This window comes from Pelophylax lessonae, assembly GCF_965119305.1.
Source record: "Pelophylax lessonae genome assembly, chromosome: 6".
Taxonomy (NCBI): Eukaryota; Metazoa; Chordata; class Amphibia; order Anura; family Ranidae; genus Pelophylax; species Pelophylax lessonae.
Genome location: NC_138773.1, coordinates 251,204,700 through 251,217,100, shown reverse-complemented (window position 1 = coordinate 251,217,100; position 12,401 = coordinate 251,204,700). Strand labels below are relative to the sequence as shown.

Genomic DNA, 12,401 nt, shown 5'->3' with positions numbered 1-12,401 from the left:
ACTGTCCTTGAAATTTTCCAGGCAGAAGCCAGCGTGAGACATAGAATTGGTTAAGACCCTTTTTTTTTTGTTACATAATGTGGCATTTATTATGTATCTTAAATGCTGTATTTCATAACAAGCTGTTAAGTGTTCCCTGATTCTTTCACTTGTCTGTACTTGAAATGTTATGGGTTGATCTTTGCAGATCATTTTGAAACAAGTGAAGATCAATTTAACAGCAGAGGTTAGCTGAATATAGAGTTGCATAGGAAGCTAAATAACTGGGCATAGATGAAATATCACTGATTATATGCTAGGTGTAAACCTTCTTCAATAAAGCCGAATTCCAAGTTAACATCTAAATACACAGATTAACCACTTAAGCCCCGGAGGATTTTCCTGCTAAAAGACCAGGGGGTATTTTGCGATTCGGCACTGCGTGACTTTAACGGACAATTGCGCGGTCGTGCGACGCTGTACCTAAACGAATTTGACGTACTTTTTTTCCCACAAACAGAGCTTTCTTTTGGTGGTATTTGATCACCTGTGCGATTTTTTGATCACGCGCTATAAACAAAAAAAGAGCGACAATTTTGCAAAAATAACAATATTTTTCACATTTTTTTATATGAAATTCCCCAAAAAAAAAATGTAAAAATCAAAATTTTTTAACATTTTTGGCCAATTTGTTTTATCCTACCTATGTTTGGTAAAAAAAATCGCAAAAAGCGTATTTTGATTGGTTTGCGCAAAAGTTATCGCGTTTACTAACAAAGGGAAAGATTTTTGTCATTTTTGTTGTTTTTTTTTTTAACGCGTAATGGCGGCGATCTGCGATTTTTTTTTTGCGGTACTGCGACATTGCGGCGGACAGATCGGACCCTTGACTGACATTTTTGACACTTTTGGGGTTACCAGTGACATTTCTACAGTAATCAGTGCTATACATATGCACTGTTACTGTAAAAATACACTGGCAGTGAAGGGGTTAACTTTATTTGGGAGGGAGGGGCTGTGTGTGTCCCTAGGGGCGTGATTCTTACTGTGATTGGCTGTGGCTCTAGCTGTAAGGACACTGATCAACGGATCTACATACTAGATCCGTGTAATCAGTGTCTTTACAGCGAGGAGAATGACAGGCAGCTTGTTTACACAAGCTGCCTGACATTCTCCCTCTTCCCCCGACGATCGCCGAGTGACCGGCGGACATCGGGTCCGCTGGTCACACGCGCGGGGGGGTGCGTGACCGCGCGGGAGCGGGAGCGCGCCTCCGCGGGCGCGCGCTCGCTCCCCAGACCCTCCCAGGCTAGTGACGTTAATTAACGTCACTCTGCCTGGCAGGGGCTGACCGCCGCAGTAAATCTACTTGCGGCGGTCGGCAAGCAGTTAAGTGTTTATAAGGGAGCTGATTTATCCGCCAAAGGATTTGTGTTTGTCAGCCCAGTTCTGAGATTTACACAGTTGTCATATCACACAACCATGCCTGGCAGGGCAGGACCTCATTTTTCTCTGCTGAAGCTCAGCAACCTTTGCAGGTTCTCTTCCCCATCCCTACTCTGTGCCTAAACAGTGAAAAAAGTAGCCTGATAAACTCCTCTTCCTCTCACTCTACTGCTTCTGTCAGCATACTTCTTGCACAACTGATTGGCTTCTTGTAATGTTTCTTCCTCCCCTAGTCAGAGCTGTAAGGAACACTGCAAAAAGCTGTTTGCAAGAAAATGTTGGTACTTGCACTGCATGACTTAAACACATTTAAAGGAGTTGTAAACCCAGGAAAGTTTTTATCTTAATGCATTCTGTGCATTAAGATAAAAAGCCTTCTGTGTGTAGCAGCAGCCCCCCTAATACTTACCTGTGCCCCATCTCTGTCCAGGCGATGTCCACGAGTCCCCTGGCCGTCCTGGGACTCTCCCTCCTGATTAGCTGAGATAGTCGTGGCGCCATTGGCTCCCGCGGCTGTAAATCAAAGCCAGTGAGCCAGTAGGGAGAGAGGGGGTGGGGCCGAACAGCAGCTCCGTGTCTGAATGGACAAACCGAGCTGCAGCTTGGCTCGGGTGCCCCCATAGCAAGCTGCTTGCTGTGGGGCACTCGATAGGAGAGAGGGGCCAGGAGCAGGAACAAGGGACCTGAGAAAAGGAGGATCGGGCTGCTCTGTGCAAAACCAAGTGCACAGAGGAGGCAAGTATAACATGTTTGTTATTTAAGAAAAAAAAACAAGACTTTACAGTCACTTTAAGGATGTGTTCTTGAATACAGAGCTGCATTGATGTCTTATATCTGTCTTCAGCTTCAACCAAAACTGTGTGCTATTGCTAATATTTTTTTTCAGAAATGGTCAGGAGCTCGTTTTTTGTGTGTGTGTGTTTAAATGGCATAACTGCTTTGGTGCTGGAACAAGTATGCTCATTAGTTGTTCTCACTTTATGACTGCACTTGCTACATGGTCATTCTGGTTAGGGACTCAGAACATTAAAGTCAAATAATTTGTATGGCCACTAGACAGCTAACATTCTCTAAAAGGGTCCACCATCGTAGCCTCTGTGTAATATTCTAGAATGAGCAATTTGGTAAATTACTTTGCCAGATAAGTCTCAGGGGGTGCTATTTAACCACTTTACCACTAGAGCATTTTGCTGTCTTACGTCTGGGCCACTTTTTGCGATTCGGCGCTGTGCGACTTTAACTGACAATTGCGCGGTCATGCGACACCGTACCCAAACAAAATTTACGTCCTTTTTTTCCCACAAACAGAGCTTTCTTTTGGTGGTATTTGATCACCGGTGCGATTTTTTACTTTTTGGGCTATAAACAAAAAAAGAGCGTTTATTTTGAAAAAATAACAATATTTTTAACATTTTTTTATATGAAATTCCCCCCAAAAAAGATGTAAAAAACGATTTTTTTTTAAATTTTTTTGCCAATTTGTTTTCTGCTACCTATGTTTGGTAAAAAAAATCACAATAAGCGTATTTTGATTGGTTTGCGCAAAAGTTAGTGCGTTTACTAACTAAGGGAAAGATTTCTGTCATTTTTGGTGTTTTTTTTTTTTAACGAGTAATGGCGGCTATCTGCGTATTTTTTTTTTTTTTTTTGGCGGGACTGCGACATTGCGGCGGACAGATCGGACCCTTGACTGACATTTTTGACACTTTTGGGGGTACCAGTGACATTACTGCAGTAATCAGTGCTATATATATGCACTGTTACTGTAAAAATGACACTGGCAGGGAAGGGGTTAATTTTATTGGAGAGGGAGGGGTTAATGTATGCCTGGTGCTTACTGACGTGTGGAGAGGGGGTGACTGAGTGACACAGGGACAGATCGGATGTTCAGCTATGCTGAACAGTCCGATCTGTCACTCCCTGTCACTTAGGAGATCCGCCCGCTCTGTTTACACAGGCGGGCGGATCTCCAAACTGGATTCCCCGACGATCGGGGCAGAGCAGCGGCCATCGCCGCTGCTCCTCCCCTGGCCCGACTCCCGCTGTGAACGAAAACACCGGGAGCGCGCCAGTAGCAGCACAGTGGCTAGTGGGGAAGTAGTTAAAGGATGGACCGTTCACCTAATAACCCCTTGTACCCTCAGATGACTGTTGAACACACAGACACATGCTTTTAAGATTGATCTATCCATAGATTTGACTGTCATGCTTTTCTTCTAGATGGGTATGAAAATGCAAAACATCTATGTGACTTGTATTACGTAAGCTCGCCAGAACTGGAACTTGCAGAATTTAATGGTAAGGTCTATAGATATCAGACATATCATTATTCAGAGAATTGTAATCTTGTTTATGCTTATTACATATTCTTTTTTTTCTAGCCAAGAATCCAGGACAGCCAATACAAGTGGTATATGTGCCTTCCCATCTATACCACATGGTATTTGAACTCTTCAAGGTATGTTTTTCCTTTTTAATGGCAGACTCTAAATCGCTTCTAAACCCAAGAACAAATATGTAATATATTGCAGCCTACCAACCCTTGGATATGGTGGCTGCTGCTATTTGCAAGTACCTGTCATTTCAGCCATTTCTGTGGCTTGAATGACTGCTGCATGCGAATAGTGGTGGCCACTCAGCCGGTACAAAGTTTTGACAAGCTGACTGCAGCTATTGCTGTTCGCATGAAACCACACCCCTAGTGGTTATCTGGGGTTAGGGAGCGATGTCTGAACCTGAATGCAGTCATATGGGTCCAGGCTTGGACACCTGTCCTGAAACGCAAGTAACATACTTTATGTCCTTAACAGCTCTGCCTCAAGAAGGCACACTAATGCTCACTTCTAATTTAGACCGCAAAAGACCTCCCTCTCTCCTATTGCCTTATAACATAGTGGTTGAGTTAGTAGTAGTTGACAGGTTAAGCGGGAAGGACTAATAACACTGCTTAAGATTACAGTGTGGCAGAGACAGTGGCCAGACTGTTAGGAGCTCACTGAATTTCTGGTAGATCAATGACTATTTTTTTCTGAACTTGCAGCATTTTTAAGGGGTAAAAATATGGGGAAATGTATTTGATTTTTTTTTTTCTTTACTCTAGTCCGGTCACATGACCAGCTTCAGTGTGGAGGAGGGACAGCTGACAACAGCTGTGCCCCATAGTGGGCCTGCGGGTGGCATCATTGCCTTGGCTCTGAAGCTGTTGTCGCTATACCTCCTTTACACTGAAGCGGGCCCTGATCATGTCACTGCACTGGCATGGCTTCAGAAAAGGACATCTTTTCTTTTACAGAGTAGATAGAGTTTAGATTTGATTGTTTTTTTTTTTTGTGATAATAATACTTACCTAGGTGGATGCAGCATCAGGGTCTCTGAGATTATATATATATATATATATATATATATATATATATATATATATATATATATATATATATATATATATATATATATATATAGTTTGGGGGTTCTGAGTAATTTTCTAGCAAAAAAAAGAAAAGTAGATTTTCATGTAAGAGTGACGTGTCAGAATAGGCTTGGGAAGGAGGTGGTTAAAGGAAAAATACAGACAGTGACTGACAGAGCACGGAGAACTGAGCTCTAATCACTCAGTTCTCAGAGACCCTATAGAATAAAATTAAGTGTGTTGCAATTTTTTATGTCACACGGTATTTGCGCAGTGGTTTTTCAAACGCAATTTTGTTTGGGGAAAAAAAAAACACTTTCATTAATTAAAAAAAAAAATGAAACAGTAAAGTTAGCCGAATTTTAGTTTTTTTTTTAAAATGTGAAAGATGATGTTACACCGAGTAAATAGATACCTAACATGTCACGCTTTAAAATTGTGTCTGCCCGTGGAATGGCGGCAAACTACGGTGCTTAAAATTCTCCATAGACAACACTTTAAACGCCTTTACAGGTTACCAGTTTAGAGTTGTACAGGGGGTCTGGTGCTAAAAACCTTCTGCGTTTAGGACCACTTTAAGGCTGGCTATTAATTATGCAATTTTCTTGTACAGTTTTCCTTTAGATTTACCAAAAATATATAATCAGATCAAACCTGAGCACTTTCAATTTGTATGCGATCAGGCAGGCCATTGCACTCCATAGTTGAAGGTAAATCTAAAGGAAATTTAACAAGAAAATTGTATATTGTAGGGCCAGCTTTAGCCTTAGAATTTGAATCGAATTCCACTTTAAGGATTTGTGCACATGTGTATACAATATAAAAGAGTATATAGCATCCATGTTATTTCGCAGCAATTCTGCCTTTGTTACATCTGCTTTTAAAAATGGAAAATGCACAGTTTTGCTTCAACTGCCTTTCTGAACAGAGCCTAAAAACCAAGTTATATGATGGAATTATAGGAGACTCTTAAGTCTGTTCTGCCTAAAATCTTTCCCCTGCCTGCTAATGTTTTTTATAAATTGTACACCGACAGCCACGCATGTGGGGAGTAGGTGCTGGGATACATTTTCATACTCAAGTTGCATCATCCTGGCTGAGCCAATCAAGGCAGCTGCAGAATCCTCATCTTTGTAGAAGACAGAAGAAATGCAAGCACAAGCAACAAACCAATGAGCAAAATTGTGGGCTTTGCAGTGCCAAGGGGGGCACTTTACACAGAAAGAGTGCCATATCTGCTTGCCCAACCGCACACTGTAGCAGTAAAGCTACATTCCGGCCTGGCTGTACAGAATCACGTGTATATATACAAGTGATTCTGCTTTTCCAGGCAGGGGATGCTGGCACCTGGTGATCAGCTCTGATCTTCCCCAAACACAGCTCTGTGAGTCTAAACAGCACAGAGCTATGTTCAGTGACAGGGGATCTTGTTGCCTTTTTATTCCCTGCTAAGCAGGGAATGAAAACAAGTAGATCCCCAGTAAAAGCAGCACACAGTACACACAAACTATAAAACCCCTAGATTGCCCTAAATATTAACCCCTTACTGCCCAGTGTCATAAGTACAGTGACCATGCATATTATTAGCACTGATTATTGTAATAATGGCACTGGTGATGTCAGTGGCAGTTAGTTCACCCCAGCGTCATTTGGTGTCAGATTGCCTGCCACACTTCCGCAGTCCCGTTTTTATAAGTAGCTGATCGCTGCCATTATTAGTATAAAAAATAAATAAGAATTCCAGGTGTATATACTGTATATACCATAGTTTGTAGGTGCTATAAGTTTCAGGCAAACCAATAAATATACACTTATTTTTTTTCTCTCTAAAACGGCAGTATATAGATATTCCAAGCACTAGCGTATTTTGAGAGGTTTGGGTGCTGAGGGTGGGTCAGTGGAAAATTTTTCAAAACTGTAGTTTCTAAGGCTTTTTCATGATCTTTTCTTCAGAGGTTGGTTGGCCAGCAGAGCCTAGTGATTATAGGTATTAGACAGTCCCCAGATTGTACCTATAGAAAGCAGTTGGAAATGTGAGAGTGTTCACTGATTGGACGAGATGAAGACTGACATCACCTCATCCAATCAGAGAATGCTTTACATTCCTTGAAAAAAAAGTGTCCCTAAAAGATGCCTGTACAAAGCAAGCAACCTCATGTGTTCATAATGCAGTAGGGTAGCCTCTCAACATTTGACCCAGAAGCTAGTGGAGATCTCTGTAGTAGCTGTGCCTAATAAAGTGATTTTGAGTTTCCACAGGGATCTCACAGATTTGGCACATACATATTTAAATTAGCTCAAGCTGTACCAATGTAACTATATCAAATTCACTAAACCTAAACTTCAGATTTTACTTACATTTTTGTCCTGTAGAATGCAATGCGTGCAACTATGGAATTCCATGCTGACAAAGGTGTCTATCCTGCAGTCAAAGTGCGAGTGTCTCTGGGGAGTGAAGACTTAACTATTAAGGTAAATTTATTTTTATGTAATAAATATAATTATGTGGCAAATTTGTATTTTATGACTCTAAATTGGATGCATATGTCGTCATGTTTTCTGTTATGTACATGAACTCAAAAATATTTACTGCACAGGAAAAATAAAACTCTTTGACACACTTTCACACTGTTCACTATTGGTCAGGCTAATGATTAAATACTTGCAGGAATCTAGATTTATATATTAAAACATTTACAGGCTTTGGTGTAAATGTTTACTTTTTCGGAATGTATAGTGTGTAAAAGGTTTGGTCCCTGTTTCTAATCTTCTAAAATAGAGATATTAAAGTGGATCCACATGTCACATTTAGGGCACCTTCCGATCTTTTGAGGTTGTGTTACAGTTTGATTGGGCTGCTAATACATGACAATTGACTAAAAACTGAACCTGCAGCTTTTTTTTTCTTTTTTTCTTTTTAATGCTGCACGCCACAATGTCTTTTGTTGCAGTGCAGAGTATGCCCATGGGCATCGAATGTACTTGCGTGTAGGGATGCCAGCTTAAAGTTATCGTAAAGGCACATGCTTTAAAAAAAATAAAATACAAAATAATAAACATGTTATACTTGCCTGCTCTGTGCAGTGGTTTTGCACAGAGCAGCCCTGATCTTCCTCTTCTTGGGCTCCTGCCCCCTCCCTCTTGCCAAGTGGTTTGCTAGGGGACACTTGTGTGTGCTTACTCCCAAGCTGCCTCTATGTGCTCCCCACTCTCTCCTCACTGACTGTGATTGATAGCAGGAGGAGCCAATGCACATCGCTGGATTGAGATGGGACTTGGGTAAGTATTAGACATCTTCTTTTCATGCCAATTGTTGGTGAACACCTATTTGGGGAATGCAATTTATAATGTATCAAGGAAAAGAGATTCCTACACTATAAGAAAAAGTCCAAGCCTCTAATAGCTTCTATCTTTACACAAAGAAAGGGTTCTTTCGGTTCTCCACAGATTTCAACTTCAAAACCAAGGCTTAACACTTCTTTGTTTCAAGCCCTGGCCCGCCTAACCCACCAAGCCTTCCCCGAAGTGCTCCAATAAAGGGGCATCTCCACGTCGTGGGGTGGGGGGGATGTCAGTTGACATTTTTGCTCGTCTAGAGCCAAGTCATTGTGAAACCTCTGGGTCCAATCTGTTTCAAAGGGGTACAAAATTGTTTCTATCCCCCCTCTTCACATTTTTACCTTCCAGTCTGCCAGCTTCAGACCAAAGACAGATTTGATGACCGCATTTCACCAATTTCAGATACACAAGGAGTGGTTGTATCAGTTCCTTCAGAAGAGCAGTTTCAATGTTCCTATTCAAACTCCTTTACAGTTCCCAAACCAAACGGGGGCATCTGCAGAAATACTGGGTACATCCCTTCATGTTCCAAAGTTCAGATAGGAATCTACAAGATCTGTCTTTGTTTTCCTAAGACAAGGAGATTTAAAACGCTTATCTCCACATTCCCATTTTTCCATCACACCTCTGCAACCGAAGAATTCACAAAAGTGGTTGCCCTGCTTCAGGCTCTTCTAAGAATCCAGGGCTTTTATGTCAAAGGTTACTTAAATGAACACCTGCTGAAGGACTTCTCAGACAGCACCTTGTCTGCCACCCCCTTCACAGTGGATGCTTAGGTGTGTCCTTGGGCATTCTGACTGGTTAATGGCTTCCATATGATGACGATCCTCCCTTGAATGCTGTGCAGGATGGAGGAGGAAAGGGGCCCAATGATTCTCATTGCACCAAACTGGCCCAAAAGAACGAGGTACACAGACTTATGCTGGCCATACAAGTATTGATTTTCGGCCAAGAATATTTGTACGAACATTCATACGAAAATTCTTTGCATATCCGATGAATGCACAACTGACGTTCCAAAATTGTCTTTTTGCTTTTAACATTCACTTTTAAAATAAATGTAATTTCTGAACTAAAAGATGTTTGCTCGAGAGAAGTTTTCCTTTCTGCCTCTTTAAAATTTTCCCATCATTGGAGTTGAAAACGAACACGCATTTGACGCCACGAACGATTAGAAAATAAAATTAATGTTCTTAAAATGAACATTTTCAAACTAAAATATATATGTATATGGCCAGCAATACTTGGTGCAATTTCAGAAGGCATAACTTTAGGAAATACTCTATCACTTGTACATTAGTCTAATCTTGACCAGTGTCTGGTCCGGAGTACCCTCAAGAGACAGGTTGCTGCCTTATTTATCCTCTTCTAGAAACCTCTTGCCTTGCAATCCATTAAGACTTTTCTACTGGGAGTTGCTTCTATAATTTCCCCAATTCCAGCTCTTTTATTACTTTGGAATCTCAACCTGGTGCTCTCTGCTTTTCAAAAAAACCCTTTCCTTTGAAAGATTAGAGACATTCTGTTGGAAAACCCTTCTTGGTTGCTGTAATGTCTGTTAGGTGAGTTTCTGAGTAAGCAGCTCTCCTTTTTTTAAATCGCCCTTTCTTGTTTAGCATAAGAACAAGATGGTTATGAGACCAAAATCTTTAGTTTTTACCTAAACTGTTCTCTTTCTATCTTACTGAGGACATTTTCCTGCCCCCAAACATGACAAGGAAATTGCCCTATGTGACCTGAATGTGGTCAGGGCTGTCAGTCCTGCGAATACAGGCTGTTGCTTTCAGGTAGACCATGGGACACTCTTTGTCCTACCATTATCAGGTGGATCCAGTAACTCATATGAAAAAGGCCCCTCCCTTTACCATCAGAGCCTATTTTACCAGGGCTGTTGGTGTCTTCTGGGCTTTTTTTTTATCAAGCATCTATATCGCAGATCTGCAAGGCCGCCACCTGGTCCTCTCTTCACAAGTTATGAGGTCCTTGTCTCTGAAAACTCATTAAGTGAAGTGTATGCGCCTGTCTTTTATTCATTCACTGTCTGGGCAATTTCTTAATTTATCACAAACATAAAATCAGCATTTTTTGCTAGAACATGATGTCTTCAGCACACTCAGCTAAGTGGGAGCAATTAAACTTACTGACCAACAAATGTGTACAAAATCGATGTAATATAATGACCACTGGGTGGCATCATAAATCGGTGCCAATGGAACCCCAGTCCTGGCCCAAATGTAGTGAAAGCATGGATGGTTCCCAGAATTCCAATAAAGAGGTTTACAAAGAGAAATTTGTGAAATCCAACCAAAAATTTAGAAACTCAGTAACCAGGGATATATGCACCAATGAGTCTTGGGAAATGTAAATAAAGATGATGATAAAAATGCTGATAAAATCTTCTTTATTGAACAAATAAAATAATGACAAGTGGCACTTACATCTGAAAGGTCATCCCACTCCAACTCCAACCATCTCTCAGAACGCCAGTCAAGTTCCTCCACCCCAAACTCGCTCATCCATGTCTTTATGGACCTTGCTTTGTGCACTGGTGCGCAGTCATGTTGGAACAGGAAGGGGCCATCTCCAAATTGTTCCCACAAAGTTGGGAGCATGAAATTGTCCAAAATGTCTTGGTATGCTGACGCCTTAGAGGTCCCCCTCACTGGAACTTAGGGGCCAAGCCCAAACCTCTGAAAAACAACCCCACACTATAATCCCCTCTCCACCAAATGATTTGGACCAGTGCACAAAGCTAAGTTCATAAAGACATGGATGAGCGAGTTTGAGGTGGAGGAACTTGACTGGCCTGCACAGAGTCCTGACCTCAACCCCATTGAACCTTTAGGATGAATTAGAGTGGAGACTGCGAGCCAGGCCTTCTCTCTAACATCAGTGCCTGACCTCACAAATGCACTTCTGGAAGAATGGTCAAACATTCCCATAGACACACTCCTAAACCTTGTGGACAGCCTTCCCAGAAGAGTTTAAGCTGCTATAGCTGCAAAGGGTGGGCTAACTCAATCTTGAACCCTACGAACCAAGACTGGGATGCCATTAAAGTTCAGGTGCATGTAAAGGCAGTCATCCCAATATTTTTGGTAATATAGTGTATTTCTGGTAGAAGTTTTATTTTAGCTCGACCCACTCCCTACCGCCCCACATGCTGCTCCGGTATTATCAGGTCAGACATGCTTTCCAAACTCAATTTCAGCCCGAACTCCCTCCTGTGGAGTCTATCTCTATCCTTGAGATTATCAAGCGCACGGACCCACAACACCTTATCTCTATTCTTTACGCGAAATTGCATACGCCCTCCTCTACTGTTCTTGCTTACGCCGTTTAAACCGCCTGGGTGACTGATGTGGGGGACATGGAGGACGAAGACTGGGATGACGCTCTTGAGACGTGTAGAAGGGTGTCCCCCCAAGCTCTCTGATCGTCTTACACAGTTGTTCATATTACACAGGACATGCCTTACTCCCCTGGGCTTGTCGAGATACCGACCGGAGGTCTCCCCAGACTGTCCTATGTGCCACATGACCATAGGCACCTTTTTTCCACCTGCTCTGGAGCTGCCCCATTGTCCAGGGATACTGGAAACAAGTGGTTGCCTTTCTGCATGATAGGATGTGATCCCCCGTGCAGCTAGACCCTAAACAGTGTCTCCTGGGGGTTTACCCAGATGAAGACATGGACAAATCCCTTACCACCTTTTTGCAAACCACACTGTTCCTAGCTAGAAAACTGATTGCCAGGAGATGGATGCGGGAACGCCCTCCTGAGCTAAGTGAATGGTTGGCAGAGGTTAATGGCATCTTACCATACCACAGGCTCATGTATAAGCACAGGGGAAATCCCACTAAATTCAATAGAATCTGGAATCGCTGGCTTCAGAGATCTGACACTTGGAGTTAATATCTGTCATGAGTCTCTTTGAGCTTCCATGGCTGCCCCTTTGCACTATTTGAGATGTCCACATGTACTGTATTGTCGATAGTATTGATTGTACACGCTGCTTCTTGCAAGAATTTTTTGTGTATGCACAGTCCTTGAAATTGTTGTTGTAATGCTCCAGTTTTTTTTTTTTTTTTTTCCCCCTCAATAAACTCACTGTTTTTTAAAAAAGAAAAGGTTTTATTTTATTGTCCCTATCACACTTTTCAGCGAGAGTATGGGAAAGGGGTACACTGCACAGGCAACCCTCAGTGCATCAGTATGGCTTTATCAG

The 12,401-nt window shown here is 41.9% G+C and overlaps 1 protein-coding gene across 1 annotated transcript in view; it reads left to right on the top strand.

Moving 5' to 3' along the window:
• Window positions 1–12,401, top strand: part of PDK1 (pyruvate dehydrogenase kinase 1) — a 66,965-nt gene that overhangs the window by 34,840 nt on the left and 19,724 nt on the right. Inside the window, exons 6-8 of the mRNA XM_082262276.1 lie at window positions 3,646–3,728; window positions 3,812–3,883; window positions 7,205–7,303. Coding sequence (XP_082118402.1) covers window positions 3,646–3,728; window positions 3,812–3,883; window positions 7,205–7,303 — 254 coding nt within the window. The remainder of the gene's footprint in view (window positions 1–3,645; window positions 3,729–3,811; window positions 3,884–7,204; window positions 7,304–12,401) is intronic.